At 48.1% G+C, this 17,867-nt stretch overlaps 1 protein-coding gene across 1 annotated transcript in view; it reads right to left on the bottom strand.

The window, feature by feature from the left end:
- LOC8028313 (Krueppel-like factor 6) overlaps window positions 1-17,138 on the bottom strand; it is a 435,282-nt gene extending 418,144 nt beyond the window's left edge. The window contains exon 1 of the mRNA XM_042287187.1: window positions 16,306-17,138. Within this exon, the coding sequence (XP_042143121.1) occupies window positions 16,306-16,407 (102 nt within the window). The 5' untranslated portion in view covers window positions 16,408-17,138. The remainder of the gene's footprint in view (window positions 1-16,305) is intronic.
- Between the last annotated feature and the right edge of the window lie 729 nt (window positions 17,139-17,867).

Raw genomic sequence — 17,867 nt, 5'->3', positions numbered from 1 at the left:
CCCTCGACATTAAGCGGTTTTCAGTTCAGGTAAAACATCTTCGGCTAAAGTTCTTTGCGCTCGGTCACAACTGGAACCCAAAACGTGCACTCTAAACAACAACAACAACAACAAAAAATCCCGTCGAGCCTAGTTTGACGCTGCAAACCGGTCTGGTTTGCAGCGTCAAATAAGCGTCGGGTGCCGTCATTGCCAACCTGAGACGAACAAAAATTATAAACACATTACGCATGCATGTACGGTGAAAGACCGGTTATTGGGACATGAGAATGAAAACGAAGCCCACCAGCCTTTTAATACGCAGAGAACAGTTCCGCAGCGTAACCTCAAAAGATGACCACGCGCCCGTTTCTCTGCAGATCACGCTGAGAACAAAATCAGCACGCTCTACATTGGGAACATGGAGAATGACGGGCCATGAAAATATACTATGTGGAGCTGCACTATACTGGAAATCCCGCGGGATGCCAAATGACTAACCGACCGGACTACAGGTCTTCTGCATGATCGAGACGCCAGCGCGCAGTTCCGCCTCTCTACACGCCTACTGCAATGACGTCAGCTCCCCAACTTTCTCAATGCCGCGTCCGATACGCATTGCTGTTCCCTGGCTTCCACTCGGGCCGGGAAGGAGGAGGCCCTCGCCTACGCCACGCCGATGAATTTCAAGAACGGCGTGTCTTCCGATATTCTCCCCCTGCTCCGCCTCCTACCCTTCCGCCTTTGGAGCAGTGTCACCCGTCGTCACGCGCTCTGTCGCAACCTGGATGCGTTCTTGACGTGCCGAGCGTCACGTAGACATTTCAAAGCTCCAAAGGCGCGTGACGCGGAGTCACTCCGAAATTTGCAAAGTACCGCGCAGGCTCCGTTCCTCACCGCTCGTTTCCCATTTCATGTATACATGCAGACGCGCCCGGCCGGTACCTCTCCATTCAACTGCATCAGAAAACAAATGCCAGTTTGCGTGTTTTCTTGGTTTTTTTCTTTCTTTCTTTTTTTTTTTTTTTATCGCGAAGATGGAGATGTTACAGGGGACGAAACTTTCCGTGCGCAAACCTGACGCAAACTATAGAGTACACAAATACGCAGAAGACGCCATATCGGTATCACCAGTAATCATCATCAAAGCGCTGGAGGCATGGATGGCCCAGTCACAGCCTAAAAAGAGTTGCAGATTGTAGCAATAAACCCTGTAGTAGTACGTAGTAGTAGTAGCAGTAATAGTAGTAGTAGTAGTAGTGATGGTGGTAGTAGTAGCAGTGTTGTAGGCGTTACCGAAAAAAAAAAATTAACGCGTTACCGCCAAGACTGAGTAGCAGTAAGCGTTGAGCAGTCTTGAAAACATTTGGAGGCCCCTAACCACGTGTGTAGGCAGGCAACGCGTAGGCGTGCAGACGATGGCACCGAGCAGTGCTACTCGGCTACACCTTTGAATTTCCCACGCAGCATGTGATCCGATGGATCGCATATGGATACAACTGAACCCCATAAATCAGGCGGCTACTTGCGCCATCTAGCCAGTGTCACCGAGTCGCAACTGCGGCTACTGAACAAACTGAGGATCGATGAGTCAACTGGCTTTTTCACAGGCTGCATCGCAACTGATTTCGGGGAGCCCTTCTGGCACGCGCGTAGCAGAGAAAATCGATTGTTTAACGGCGCCTAGCACAGACATCGCGTACAGAAATAGAAAATGATATATCGCCTGACTAAGAAGAAAAAAAAAAAAGAAAAAAAAAAAACGGGATTATGCCGTTATACTTTCGTGTGATGTCCGAGATTATAAAACTCAGCAATGCAAGTCGAACAATATATATATATATATATATATATACACACATTTTTTTCTTCTTCGTTTTGATTCAAGGTTAGATATGCTCTCACTCACGCCAATCGGCAGTGAAAAGAGATATCGCCTTTAGGCGTAAACTGCTGCGCAGATCTGCTTATGGCGAAAAGGCTGCGCTATTATTACTGACAGTTGAATGATATTGCGATATTGGTCGATAACGGCGCCAAAGAGCGAATCACATCGCGCCCTGCGTTTTTTTTTTTTGAGCTGTCAGTCTAAATATAACTAATTGCTCACCGGAATGCGATAGCCCAGCAATTCTTCACTGGCTACAAACGTCGTAGAGAAATCCATAAGCTAAGGGCGCACTTTAAGAAGGTATAATGCCTAGTTCAACATATAAAATGGCGCAAAAAAAGACAGGGACACGAAGTAAACGCACGGGGCAAGCGCTTGTCCTCTTTACTTCGTGTCCCTGCCTTTTTTGCGCTATTTTACGAATAACTAGGACAAAGCAACTAGCCCAGCAACGTACTTTACTAATGAGTAAATCCTAACATCTTTTTTTTTTTTTTATATATATATATATATATATATATATATATATATATATACCGGAATGGCTTTTGAGAAACAGCACATGATGTGGACTAACGCCACATTGCGGGCACTAACCAGCTGGGGGTGTCTGAGCAAGGGGGCTTGATCGGCCTTAATTTAAGCCGCACCTTTTCGTTACGCTTGGTCGATTTGGCCAAGCAACGAAAACAAAAAGTAGAAATAAACGTAGTCATTAACCGCCCTGCCATCGAAAGGCTACGGTTAATTTTCACGCCTGGTTGTGCCTGCAGACAGCGAATTCGCGAGTTCCAAACGGAAGTTGGAAAGCTGGCAAGCCTCCGATTTCTATGGCAGTCAAGCATGGGATCCCGCTGACTTCGAAGCGAAACAAGCCAAGGTGTAAACTGTGTAAACCTTGGGCGAAGACCACGAGAGTTGTCAATTAATAGCCCCGCCGAAATTAAGTCGGTTGCAAGTGTGTGAACGGCGCTTGAGCAGTACAGGTTTGTAGAGCGGTGCAGATTCATCAACAGTCGCGACGAGTGCAAGCACCGCATATCAACATGATGACTAGGGATAACTTTCTTTTAGCGGTGCCAAAATGTCCGAAATGCGTCGAGATCCTCCGCCTGTTCTTTGAGGTTCGCGGTCTTTCCCTGGTTTGGTAGGACTAGTACACTTAGTGAGCCGAATCTGACGAAGTTTATTGAGTGGTATTATTCAAACAGACTGCCACCTCACACTTTGCGTACTTCATATTCCCGGTGCAGATGACAAGGTTCGGCGAAATTCTCGTGAGTCAATATGCCACAGGTTTCGCGCGTCAAACCTCCACGTGTGAATAGCCCGATTTCGCGAAATCTCGGTTTCCCTAAACTGTGGCGCGTTAAAGAGATGCATCGTGTGAATAAGCCTTTAGTTGCTGGAACACACACACACACACACACACAAAAAAAAAAAAGAAAACTCGAAAATATCTGAATTAGCCTTTAGGAGCTGCGAACGCAACCAATCTTAAATCATTAAAATAATAATAATATTTTTTGGGGGGTGTGAGCTCAGTCAAATCGTCTGCACACCACTGTCGTAGAAACGTTATATGGCACCACCGCATCCCCCATGAAAGGCCTAAAGCACGGCTCTCCCACGGTCACCATCGCCGTGTCGTCGGCGATAGGCAAATCAAAATACCACTCAAAGATCGCTTCTCTTTTGCCAAGGAGAGAAATTGAAAACCAACAAAAAATCGTGAGAGTTCAGTGCGTTTGTGCGTAGACGGGCAAAGAGGAGCGGCATGAAGAGAGAGCCGCAGCTCCTCTCACAAAAAAGTAAATAAATAAATAATAAAAGAAAAACACTTTCGGCTTTGTTCGTGGTCCTTGAACCCCGGCGAGGAGGGAGAAAAAAGAGCAAGGGCCCAGAAGAAGCAGGGTGCAACAGCGCAAGGCGGTGATTCCAAAGGGATCGAGAGTCATCAGAGCGCGGGGGAGGTCTTCTTTACCGCGGGTCTCAAGACGAAGAGTGCACAGTGCGGTCTTCCCACTCGCCGTAGGGACGCAAACGTTTGCCGCGAATCTACACTCCCTGTAGTTACCAGCCGGAGTCGAGTGCTCGACAAACACCTCTGCGGGCTCGCCCAGGGGCTACTTCCGACCCTCGATCCCCTTGTCCTTCGCCCCGTGTGCCCCACATTTTGTCATGTTCGAAAGATTCGTCAAAGCTTCTTGTTTCTTCGTTTTTTTTTTTCCTCCGTTTTTTCTTAATTTTTCTAAAAAAAAAAAAGAAAGAAAGGGGGAAAACATGCCCTAAGCTAATAATCGCTCCCAACAAGCTCTTCGACGTACGCGCCGTTTGCTTTGAGAAAACCGGCCTGGTTTATCAGTTGTGGACCATTTTTCATTGTCTTTCATCAGATTTTTTGAGGCTTCAAAAGCGTATTGCTTGGTCCTAAAAAAAACAAAACAAAAAAACATAAAGAAGCTAGGATTAAAGAAATCTGAGTGGGTATGCTCAGGTCGATAATTCATTATGTCCACAACTAGGTCGAAGAAAGTAACACACATACGTGAGCCCCTCACAAAAAAACTAAAACAACGAAGCAAAAATTTTTTTTTGCCCAAGATTTTTTTTTTAATCAAGACACGTTATTTGGAAGAAGAAAAACATAAGAAGAAAAAGCTTAGAAGGAATAATCCACATATTCACCTCACCATGGAGAAAGCAACCATCAATCACTTCAATCTATTGATCTGTGTTCTAAGCGAGTTGCGGCGCGAAGATGATTTTGCGAACCACTAATGCAAATTTCCTAGCCACAGACAGTACGACCCTACTTCTCCTAGGCCGGCAACGTTAACCGCGGCTGACTGTAGCGTCGCGCGCACAAAACCATTATTACAGCCGAGATGTTTCGATGGCGCCCTCTTATATGGCTTCCATTCGTGACGTCACGACTAGGATTTGCCTCGCCGTGATTGGCCGGATTTACCTCTGCCTCGCCGTGATTAGCAAGATTTACCTCGACGTGAATTGAACAGGAATTATGAAAGTATACAGGAAGCTATAGTATGGCCAATCGCGCACTTCGATCACAGCGACACTTTTTGGTCGCGTACGATTCTAACCAGTGGCAACTTAAAGACAAAAAAAAAAAAAAAAAAAAACGCAAAGCGTGGCTCATTACGGTGAAGCTTCCTTTTTTGTATTCAGTTCTTCGATGTCGTTGTCGGCTAATAATTCAATTTCACTGAGTCCATCGCGATAATAAGCACCTGGAAGAACCGATCGCTGCCATCTTCGGAAGGAGCTCGGCCCATGACGTGGCTCATAATATGTTTAGAGTTGAAGACTTATAAAAAAACAGCCTGCACTCTGACCCTGAGCCTGATGAAACGTCACGCTCAATGTCACAACACAAACTGTTTTTTGTTTTTAATATTTAGGTGTATTATCAGCCTCGTCATTTGCATGCCTTTGGAAGATAAACAGAGAGAGGGGGGTGGGGGAAGCCCGGGGGGGGGGGGGGGGGGGGGGGGGAGGGGCTGGCAGGGGAACATGATCCAATTACTGGTGACAACTGCTGGTACTGCCGCAGGGCGCAATTGGCACGACTTCTCTCTCTCTCTCTCTCGTAGTCTTATTTTCGACCCATCTTCCGCGTCGCATAACACAGTCCGTTCCTCTATCGCCGAAGCGCGGTCGGACGGCTTGGAACTGCGAGAGAAAGAGCCCCCCAGCCTTGACGAGCGGAGCCAGCCGAGGTCTCGGCTGTGTTTACAACGCACGGGGAAGGGAGGCCGCCGCGAATAAGCCGGCCGGCTGCTGCCACGGGCCCGGGGTCTCTGCGCACGCCAGGGAAGGGCTCTCTTCTCGTTTCCTCTTTTTTATTATTCCTATCATCATCGTTCTCCCTAATCTGTTGCTTGCGCCATTCTTTTTCCCCCTGGGCGGACGGGGCAAAAAAGAAATTAATTCTCTTTGTATCTTTAGTAGCCACTCCGCACGTGTTTTAGTTCCTATTCAGCGTTCGATCGCTTGCTCTCGAGCCCTTCCGTCACCCCCCCACTCGCCCCTTTCATATTCCTAATCAAACTTCCCCGCGCCAACAAAACCTGTCTTTTTTTCTTATTTTTTTGGCAAGTGTTTGATTCTCCTTTTTTTCTTTCTTTTTTACGCTGCGCTTTTGCCGTGAGACGTCAGGCTTCCTGACAGCGACAATCAAAATAAAATAAATAAAGCGATTTTTTTTTTCTTATTTCGATGTCTATTGGTTATTGATCTCCACGACATCTTTCGTGCTGTTTTTAACTTCCTTTGGGTCAACAGGGCTACAGTAACTGTTTTTTCCATTTCATTTCGAAGGGTCAGTCTCTTCACCCGAATGAACACGTCAATGTTCGACCAACCAAAACAAAAAAAAAAAAAACAGCGTTGCGTTGAACAATTTTTTTTTCTTTCTTTTTTGCGCGTGAATATCCGTCGTCGCCGACACGTCAAGGAGGGCCCCTTCCTGAAGGGTGGTTATCATTTGAGCCTGTTCTCGTTTCGACCTTCTCACTTGAACCTTCTCAAATGGAGCGTTCTCAAAACGTCCTTCTCAGTCGGACCCGCCGCATTTGGCCCATCCTTGTTACATCTATCACGTTTCCTCTTCCAAGCAAAAGAAAAAAAAGCAAATGAGGGGTATTTCGAGCCGGTGGTGTTACGACTTGGACCCCGCATATCCACGGAGAAGCTTCTCAATGTACGACCCCCCCCCCCCCCCCTTTTTTTTTTTTTCCTAAACTCCCTTACAGCCACGCGCTCACACACACGAGTGCATGCGATTCGGTCCTGCGGTTTGGCTAAAGTCGGGCCACACTGCTCATACATCATACAAACGACAGTCTGCAAACACGGGTCACCGCAATATCCACGGTTCGAATGCCGCCTGCCAGGTTTCTCCTTGATCTCATTGCCACCCGGCATTCAAAGCACGGATTTCGCGGATACTCGCGTTCGAATCTGTATGCAGACTATCTTTTGTGTGATGTATACACCAACTCATCTCTGTGACGTCACGGCGCGGTGGGGGCGCGTCGGTCGCACTTCCGGTCTGGGGCTGTGGGCAGAAGTTCCCATGCCAGACGTGTATTCCTGCGTTGTTTTGAAGGGAACCAGACAAAAACCTGCCTTCTCGTCAAAACGCCGGGACTGGGGTCGTACCAAAAGAGACGAGAAATGTTTGAAGGTCAGTTTTCACGTGCTCGGTTCGTCCGAGAATCTGGATATGTGCCGTGAAAAGGGAAAAGCAGACGCCGTCGGACAACGATTGTTTGGGCGGGAAGCACTTTGAGTTGAATTCACGGATACTTGTGCTGATCAGATTTATTTGTTTTATTCCAACATGAACGCCAGAAAACCATCAAGTTGTGCGGACCACCTGCGGACTACGTTCAGTGCGTCTTCAAGTTCAAACGGCCGCCTGATCGTTCGAACTGTCGTCTGCTCTTTGAAACGTTTCTGCTTGTCGTCTGCTCTTTTAGACGACGCCGGCCCGCAGATTAAATGTTGGCCCGGTATTTGCTATTTGAAGTAAGCGGAGGCCTCAAAAGACTTCAGTTTGAAGGTTGGTAAGCAGACTCGATGTAAACAGTAAATACAAGCAGATGTTGATCATTGTTACGAGTGACCATCACTGACTTGCTATGCCTAATTGACTTGGTCCGATTCTGCTTGCGATTTTCAGTACCGACGTCGACTATCTCAGCTACGGTTCACGCTTTTGCAGCCCGAGCGGCGTCGCGACTGAAAATTGCGAGAGAAACCTCATGATACGAATCAGGTTTTAGCGTACATACTGCGGTGTCCACGCGGAATGAATCGCCACATGTCACATTATTCACGCGAAGTTTCGTGGTGTAACGAGCCTCGGTAATTTCGATGACGCCGCTCAAGGAGTCAGACATCGCCAGGAAGACGTAGAATCGACAATTCGAACGCGAAAAAAAGCAGGGGGACTCACACCGACGCCGACAACATCGCATTGCAATGGTTTGTTTATGGGCGACGGCGAGTTTCTTGCCCACACCCCCATCGCGCATGCGCGGCGCCGGTGGCGTCCGCTAGGGGCGCTCCGGTTTGTTTGTAAACATGAGTTGGTGTATAAGCACTGTGATACCGGCTTTATGGTTCCTGGAATACGCCCGGTCTGCTCTCTAAACATGCAGCGAAGATCAGGACGCACTTGCTGGTTTAAACAAAAATAATCGCAAACACTAAAAAAAGAAAACGGGGGGGGGGGGGGGGGGGGGGGGGGACAGGCTGCACCGCTGTCTTACGAGCTCGTTCTTCAACCCAGCCGGAGGCACCCCCGTGAAATATAAGCTCCCGCGTTACTTTCCTCATCAAAACTCACGGCAGCAGATTCAAGTGCTGCGTCGGCATCCAGGCGCCCAGCCTGGTCGCGACGGATGCACCAAAGCTAAAAATCGCGTGATCGTGCGCGCCGCGTCCGTCATTCGTTCCGTCTAGATGACCTAGCCTCTCGAGGAAATTCCGCGCCGACTCGTTCCTCGAGAGCGTATACCTGTTTGCGTATCCGTGGACCAATCCCCTCCTCGAGGCTCGAGCCAAATTCGTCTCGAGGCTCGCGAGGCCCTCGGCGCCGCGAGCAGCAGGGCGGTGAGCTTTCCATCTCGAGTCTGTCGTCACTGGGTGTATTGGTGTATTACCTCACGGGGCAAACAAAGCGACGTCGGCCCGGACCGGCGCATATATACATTACAACCGTCGTCGCTCGATTGCGCCGGCTAATCGAAGGTCGATGCTTTCGCAGCGCGCTCCCCTTCCCTCCCTCCGCGCACCCTCGTCGTTCGAGGCCCATTCAATATCCCAGTTCGTCGTACAAACACGCAAATCGTTTCGGGCACACGCAGAGTGAAGGGAAATCGTCTCATTTCCGTCTCAAGACGAGCGTACGGTTATTACGCGGCCCTGATCCCCGCGATTTGCGCATCGGCCTTTTTGAGACGATCCGCTTCTCCTCCTCCTCCTTGTGGTGCCGCTATACGGGACCGGAAAAATAGCGGGATACGCCGAGACTGTGAATTGTTGATCTTCCGCCAAAAACAAAACGAGAGAGATAAAAGTGTACAAGACGATTTTTTTTTTTTTTCTTTGTCGGTGCGGGAATTTCGTCGACGTAAGAAAAGGCAGCCCTTGTATTAGATCGCACGGCCTTGGAGTGCGGTCTTCCCGGGATTTCGAGCCGGATTTGCATGCGGAGGAGCAGTTTCGGCGAAACGAAGTACGAGCCGGCTCTCCTCGTACAGACGGACGGCCAGGGAGCTTCTTCGGGAAACTCGTTCCAATAACTCACCCGGGAACACTTCTTATGTATTTATTTATTTATTCGAACCCGTCCAGATGGGTCGAAAAACACAGTTCTCGATAAATTGGCGAGACGGAGAAGATCGCGAATTTCGATAGGTGTAGCGTTATAAAACGTATACATCATTATAAATTTACAAACCTATCTGGCTATTTCGAAATAGAACGAACAACAACGTCGCTGCATAAATTTATTCTGGTCGTTCCTGCGGAACGACACTCGACTGCGTCTGTTCCCTCGGGTTTGCAACGCGCGCAGGCTTTGACATGCGTATTCCAATTAATAACTTACTAAATAAATAAATTAATAAATAAATAAATATATATATATATATATATAGATAACGGGCATGGCGGCGGGGTGCCGAAGGCGTGGGTATAACTGAAAATAAAAGAAAACCCTTGGTGAAAACAGCAACAACGGACGGTTTATTCTCCGACGTTTTGGTCGGAGGCCGGCATATATATATATATATATATATATATATATATATATATATATATATATCACGGCATACGGAACAACAAATAACAGATCGAAGTGGAATGCTGGGACTCGGCATGCTGTAGCGCCCTCCCTCGCACATATTAACTCGCACGGAATAGTCCACCGCATTAGTTCATTAGCTCATTGCTAAACACGCAACGAGTGCTTCGGAACTTAAACCTGTTTATGCTGAGAAAGAAGGAAGCATATGCAAGTAACACCATGTCACAAAAAAAAAAAAAAAGAGTCAGATATTTGCTGTTAAGATAGGTGTTCAAATAGACGTATGAACATATGCTCATTAACTCCGCTTGCGTCGCTAAACAAAGAGGCTCCAAGGGTATACACCTAATCCAACTACAGATGAGGACACCAAGAACTGCATGTGAACGGCTCAGTTTGGTGCGAAACGGACTTGACATACAGCAGAAGCAAAGGCTTATGTAGCAAGACACCAAATTTGTCGAGCACACGCCAAAGCGAAAGGCAGTCGCCTTTACGAGCACCTCTTTAATTTCAAAAACTGTCCTATTTCCCTAATTGTGGAAAACTCTTCCCGCTATATTGTTTTTCCTTTCGCGTTGCATGCGAAGGAAACAAGGCGGCCTCGGTCACCGACGCTACGTGCGATCAAAACTCTAAATGCAATAAGTCTTAAAAAAAAAAAAGCATGAATATATTTGACCAAGTGCAATCTCCTGTTACTATTTAAACGAGCGATGTATCTGACATTTAATTACTTGCAGCGGTTTCCGTTTCATAACGAAATCATAAACTAAAAGAAAATAATTAGGACGAGTCTCAAGCAATAAATAATATACACAAATTCCAATTAAAAAAAAGCAAAAAAGAAAACAAAAAAGGGGGGGGGGGGAATGAAACAGGATATTTCGTATAGATTTCGATGTTTGGAGTTGCGATTAAGGTTGACGCGAGACGTGTGTCCGAGGAGTGTAAAAGCCCCTTTGGAAACATGGAGGAACGTTCTCAAATATGCACCGGGTTCCGATTTCGTCGATTGAACGCTTCAAGAGATTTAGCTGTGAAATCAGAATAACATAAATATGGAATCGAGAAAACCGCTCATCCTTCTCGCAATTACGCGGGTTATTTAATTGTTCGTGGCCATAATTGTATAATGCGCAGATCGCTCTGCATCGACGAGAAAATATTGAATATGCAAAGGTATGGATACTTTGCTCCGAAATCCTGAATAATCAAAACAATTAAATCCTAAATTAAAATTTAACCACCCCCCCCCCCCAAAAAAAAAAAAAAAAAGATTTATATTTAGCGCGAGGAGAAAAAGTTCATATGAATTCATTTTAAATGAAGACAGACAACTCAAAAGAGAGGGAAAAGTAATTATCCACCTCTGCGCGATTCGCGCACCTTGGCGTACATTTATTCTCGTCTGAAATGCTCGCTACCAGTGTTCGCAGTGTTAGCTCACGTTATTTAGCTTGTCCTCGAACATATAGCATATGGATTTTGCACAGGTGTATATTTTTTTCGCCAGATCACGTCATTCGCTCTCGCACGATTGTTCGAACGTCAATGAACGTAACGTAGAGCTTCAGCAGGCCAACGGTACGCGGTTGACGTCGGAGTTTCGACAGCGAAAGGGATGCACAGTGGACAGCAATACCACGAACAAAGAGCTGTCGGCACACACACACACACACACACCAAGCGGGCGTGCAAAACAAAATAAAAAAAGGAAAGCAAATTCCCTTTCCTGGCTGCAGTCAATTGGAATCGACCTGCCATTGAGCAATATATATGTCTGTCGAGCAAAAGAACGGAAGGAAAAGAATATATTACGTAAAAAAAAAAAAAAAAAAAAAAAAAAAAAAAAAACGATTCGAGTTTTTTTTTTTTTTTCGTGGATTCTGCAGCATTCAGCTTGACAAGCATTAACCGTTAGTGAGGGAAGTCCAGCACCTCTAGATCGACTCAATAACGCAGAACTTCAGAGTTACGTTGAGTGACTCCCGGAAAATGTACTAGTATACGCCATGTGCATTTGTCTACAATTATAGCGCCGAGATGTCGGTGGAGCCCGCTTATGGTTTCCGTTCGTCCCGTCACAAGCAGGATTTGCCTCGTTGCGATTGACAGGATTTGTCTCACCGTGAACCGGTGATTGGGCAGGCATTATAAGCATACGAGAAGCTATTATACTCGTTTTCACCTCAAGAACCATAGTAAAAAAAAAAAAAAAATCCGGCTTCTCAGGGATCATTACTAATTTCCACCCTTACGTAGAGAGTGAAGATATATGTAGGTGAATTGTAGATTAGATATGTGTTATCTTACCAATATGTGCAATTTTCAAACGCCAAAAAAAGCATCGCTCCTTCCTCCGACAACCAAATTTTGTAAGAACTACTTCGCGTGGCGAACGAACAATGAGCAAGACTTCCTTTTCTCTTGAGGTGAAAACGGGTACAGAGAAAATACCCGTCTGTATAAGCTTCTTTACTTTTTGCGGAAAGTCGCGAAACAAACAACAATTACGCGTCGCTCGTCCGAACGCCTATAGTGGAGAATGCCATATAACCCAAGCACCAAGGAGGATGCTGGGAACGTTGGTACACACGCTGCACGCGCTCCCCTTATCTGTATAAAAGATTCGAAGTAACTAATATACCCCAAATAAGGCGTTAACGAACATGCGAAGCGCGCGTCCGCACGCTCGCCGCATGCTCTTTGGTGCTTGGGTAATTTGGGGTATATGACTTCTAGAGCTCTGTGCTCATCGTTCTCCCACGCCATCCAAATTCAACGCGAGGTAATACAGAAACTCATGCCTTTGTCATCTCGACAGATGGCCTTCGTGTGCTCAAGTCTCACTGCACGTTTCATGACGAGCGATAATGCGATTGGGCGGTATCAGACAGAGAGAGAGAGAGGTGGGCCCAATTTGCGGATGGAAATTACTCGCTCGAATGACGCCATCCCGATTATCACGAAGAGTTGAATAAAACGCAAGCGATACTTATTCGCCCCGCGCTCCAAGACATAACGCTATGCTCAAATGAAATTGCGCGTTCAGACTCGAGTAACGCGGCACATATAGATGACATCACCCCCGATTGAATCAGCTCGAGCGGATAACCACTGCGCACTGAGGTGAGGTCCATTCGAGGTCATGTATCCTTGAGTTCCCCCGTGAACTGGTACGCACACATATGTAAGTGTTGGCAACTCTCGACAAATACGGCAATTATACTTCGATTCTTCTTTTTTTCGTGTACGTTGTTTGTTTGACTTCAGCGCCGGGAAACGCGCTGTTTTATAGCCAAGGACGAGGCAAGCAGAGCCAAGCACTGTCAGCGGCGAGTACTCACGCCTTAACTGTACAACCGCGTGAAGGAAGCAGAAAGAAGCCGATTCCGGAGCAAGCAACGGGGTCCAAATCGATTCCACATTTCACTCGAATTAAATGCCAGAGAGTCTACTGCACCGAGAAGTGAGCAGATATTTCACCGCAATGTACGCGAAGGATATGTGGGAGAATATGGATCACCGGGGAGATGCACGTTGAATTCATACCGAGAGATTACAAGAAAACGCCAGAGGGATAATGGACCCCCTGAAATACACCGACGTGCTTACGACACTCTCTTCCTAATCGCATCCTGCCATCCATCGGCGTTATCAGTACGCGGTGCATGGAGGAAAGATAGAGAGAGAGAGAAAAAAAAAAGTAGCAGTGAGGCACTGTAGCGAGGCTACACTGTTGAAGATAAAACAAGACCTGCCGCTCGGCGTCCCCGCACAGATTTAGGCGAACCGTGGCTTCACTGTACACGCCTCCCAAGGGATCTGTCGCGGCTGCAGCCCTTCCTGTCATTCTCATTACAGCGAGGGCCGTTAATAATTCTCGGCGTGTGTAATTACACCACAGGTGTCACAATGCGCGCTGGGCTATGCGTGCTAAACACAAATCCCTTCGTTCGACACACCGCGTATAACCGACACTGCAAGCTAGAAAGCGAAAAAGCAACAACAACGAAAAAAAGAAAAAAAAAAAAAAAAAGAAGAAACGGGTCAAAACGTGGGCCAAGGTTTCTCCAGCATGCTTCGCACCTCGAGGCAGATTGCCGCATAGATTATGAATTCCCCAGAAGAGAACAAAAGGACGGAGCCGAAGCAAACACAAAACGAGAAAAGAACACGCTCCTGAACGGACGAACACGTTTCGTAGGAAGCACATACACACAACTATAAAATACACGCCACGAAAGAGTTATGCATATGTTTACTTCACGCTACGGTGGACGCCTCAAGCGTCGTATAATAACTACGAATACACAGCCTGAAGCTTCGTAAGCTCCAAACACAAATCCCGGTGAAATACAGGTAGATGCGAGCGAAACTCGGCGGGCAACGCGTCGTGTCGTAGGCTTTGTTCGTTGAACGGATGCGGCGATGGGGGCGAAGGGAGGCGTGCTTTCCAAAGAGCCGTCAAAAATTCACTCCGCCAAAGTGAGTAACCTCCATGACGGCCCGTCCCTTTTTGCACACTGCCTCAATGGCTTCGAAATAACGCGCTGCCTACGGGATCCTCAGTAAGCAGTTAGGATTCAACCCACACGGCTGGAGCTTTGATGAAGACAGATTGCAGAAGGCGCTGGCGTACCTGACAGTTCGGGACACGTTAGTATATGGTAAGCCTTTCAGATTAAGTCCGTCGCTGTGCCGATTTTGCCACCTAATGTTCGTCTTCGACTCAACTGGATAAGTCCTCGCATGAATTTGCTTCAAGTTCATTGTCGAGCCCAAGGTCGTTTTTGAGGCAGCGAAGTCTTCTTGTGTATCGAAAAAACGGTAGGTTACTGGCGTCATTTGAATTTTATTGTCAATCTAGCTGCACATGTTTATATGACGCCCGCATATAATTCAGAGCAGCTTACGACTAAGACCTACATTGAGGGAGTGCCCATCTGCTTCCAGCGACAGAGCGAGCTTATACAATGACAAGCTCGGATAGGAATTCCCCTAATCGTCTCGACATCGCATATGGCCCATTGTTTATTTACAGCGCTTACGTGTGTCCATCTTGGTTTCTTTCCCACTCTTCTCTGTCTCAATAAAACGTATTCTTCACCTCACTTGGATTGAAATCGCCGGTTGTTTCCGCGGTAGAAACGTTGCACACACCTTTCCACTGATCAAATGAAAGGAACTATATATATTAAAAAAAACAAAAAAACGCCCATATTTCTCATACACAGAATAAGAACTACCATATAACTGCATAATAAAAGTTGGACAAAGCGAAAACACACATAGCCGTAGCAGGAAAACAGCGACGACCACTATCGATTTCATAAAGTACTATGTTTCGTTTACGGTGCCAAAGTTTAAACATGATTTCCCAACCCATGCATCAACATTTGCGGTCGATGTCTGGTGAGACAGGCATTAGATGGAGAGAAAGAAAGAGACGCATGCAGAGGCGCAATCAGCTCTGCCGGCACAACTACATCTGGTCGCAACCGGCTGCTAACAGAAACGCACTTCCAAGCATCACACTGGCAGCCAACAACAAACTAGACGAGGCGTCGCACGGCCCGTATCTCCTCGCACATTCGGAGAACATGTTCCAGCGCGAGAAGGATAATCCGACGGCAGCGGACATGGGGACCCGCTCCTTGTCGCTACGAATACAACTCGAGATTTCAAGCAGACTGACGGATAACCGCGAGAACCCCACGACAGATTTGAGCGTCGTTTTGGGCACTCCGTCTATGTGATAAGCGAAGCTCGGCTTCGACGAAGGCTCCAAAGAGCCGAAATGGCTCGTTGGAAAGTTGGTGGCGGGAGCCACACATCCTCCGTCCAGCAGCTGGGAGAGATAGAGAGGGAGAGAGGGCGAAAATAGAAAGGGGGAAAGAGGCATTCCTCGCCGCCGTCGTTGCGCTGACCCTAATCGGAAGAGATGTTTTCATCCGAGCTTTGCTCGTCGCTGTCCGTCTCCTCTCTCGCGAGCACCTCCACCACCAGGGAGCAAAACAAGTGTCGAGGGCACCACGGGGGAAGAGGGGGTTACGCGACGGCGCGCGATTCGTTCAAGATACGCGAACGTCTCGTGATTCGGAGCGGGAGAACTCAAAAATAGCGCCAAGTCGAGGGCGGCCCGTTTGAAAATCGAGCGAGCGGCGCGCCGAGCAACGACCAACCGCCAAGCGCGCAAAGCATCAGCGGCACTGCAGCGAGAGGCAGGTGGGGGACAGCTGCCGCTCAACTCGCTGCGGTGGGCCTCAAATCGCGAGCCGCAGGTGAAAGGCGGAAACCTTGGCTCGGCATACACAAACACACGCAGCACCACCCTGGCGCCATCCACAAGCAGTGCCGCCAACTCGGGGAAAGCCGCCCCCTCGGTTTCCGGGTTCCAACCTCGTGGCAGGGCGAGACCCCGGCGACGATCGCACGTGAGTCAGGACGGCTGCGACAGGTACCAGCAACCCGCGCAACCAGCAGCGGCAAGAGTGATCGGTCAGCGCTTTGGGGCTGTGTTTGGGCAGTTGCTCGTACCTCTGGCATCGCCCACATCGGAGGCAAGTGAGTAAAAGAGCGGACGGACCTGTTGCCAGAAGTCCTCCAACGACGGCTGAGCCGGGAAAAAACCAGTGTCGTGGATTGCTTGCAGCTCGTGAAAAATATTTCCACTCGGCAAGATGTCCATGGTGGATGCAGGTGTCGGCGACGTCCAAAGCCGAACTTGGACACGCACAGAAACGGCGGAGAGACCGTCAGTTAACACGAGCAGCGGCGGAGCACACTTTGGGATGGCATAACTTTCGGCGGCTGCGGCGCTAGCATGAGCGCAAACCCGGGCATGTTTGCCAGTGGCCAAGTCGAAGCCGGCGCTATAACGCCATGTTCACTGGCTGGTCGTGTGCACTGGCGCTGGTCCACAATGTTTCACGCGGAACACATGCGAGGGGGGAGTTCAGACGTCCCAGAGCGAGCGACACCGGTTAGCCAAACCATGCGCACCGCGTGCGGGATCCGACGGGGTCGAGCGTCGCGGCCGATCTTGCCATTTGCGAGCAGACGCTCACTCTCGCAGGCGCGCTTAGCCTCGTCCCCGGCGTCAGGAGCAGTCGGCGCTGCGGTTCGAGAGTGCCGCTTTCCTTCTCGCTCCGAGCTTGGCATTGCAGCCGCCGCGGGATGAACGGCGCTCGCTCCCGCGACTGCACTTCAGCGGCTTCGGGGCTTCAGTCGCTTCAGCGTCTCGCCATCGCGGGACCCCCACAGACTCCAGCGGCGAGGAAGAAGAAACAATAAATTTTCAGAGGCCCGCGGTTGCGCGAGGCTCAATGTCAAACAGCCTCCTCACGACGCGGCTGAGGATCGCGCGCGGATGTTGATGGAATACCTGTAACGTTATCTGCATCGACAGCGTCGAAAGACTCCTTCCCTCGCCGGATGCGTCACGCTTTGGCACTCGCTAGAGTGTCGAGTAAATCATCGGAGACTCATGCGAATTTCACATCGCTGATGCCTACAGTGTCTGCTGACTAGGTCGTCGTCGGCTCAACGTGTTCTTCGCTTTAATGGTGAAACGATCAAGAACAATTCGAAGACCAGACACCATTACGAAAGGCGCTTCCAAGAGTGAATGATAAAAAGATGCCAATATTAATACAGTGGAAAAAGACTTCTATGTTTTGCTGGTTGGAAGCGATAGCACCGCAGCTATTTAACACTCGGTGTTTTAGCGGAACGTACACGATGTTTCGAGCCACGCTCGCCGGAAACTTCAGCTTTCAAAGCGTCCCACCATGAACATGAGTACCGAACCAAAGAGCATTAACTGTTTCTCTTTTATAAACAAATAAAGTTAATCTTTTTGTGTATTTTCTTTTATATTTGTAATCACTAAACTGCTTTCGTTCAAATTTTCAGCAGGTCACGTGACACAAGGTTTCAATCTCCGCAGAGACAAAATGTCAAACTAATTAAACGCAAAAAAAAAAAAAGAAAGAGAAAGTGTCGATATATTTAAGGTGTGAACTGCGCTTCTTGCAGGATAGTTTGGTGACCTTACCCTAAAGGCAAGCTGCAATGACACACGAAATTGGCGAGCTCCCTGTTTTCTACAAGTGGCCGGACTTAAAAAGCTTACGAAATGTATAAAGC

Source organism: Ixodes scapularis, unplaced genomic scaffold (assembly GCF_016920785.2).
Source record: "Ixodes scapularis isolate PalLabHiFi unplaced genomic scaffold, ASM1692078v2 PGA_scaffold9__187_contigs__length_104089568, whole genome shotgun sequence".
Lineage (NCBI taxonomy): Eukaryota > Metazoa > Arthropoda > Arachnida > Ixodida > Ixodidae > Ixodes > Ixodes scapularis.
Note: the sequence above shows the minus strand (reverse complement) of the source record. Positions and strands in the feature narration are given on the sequence as shown.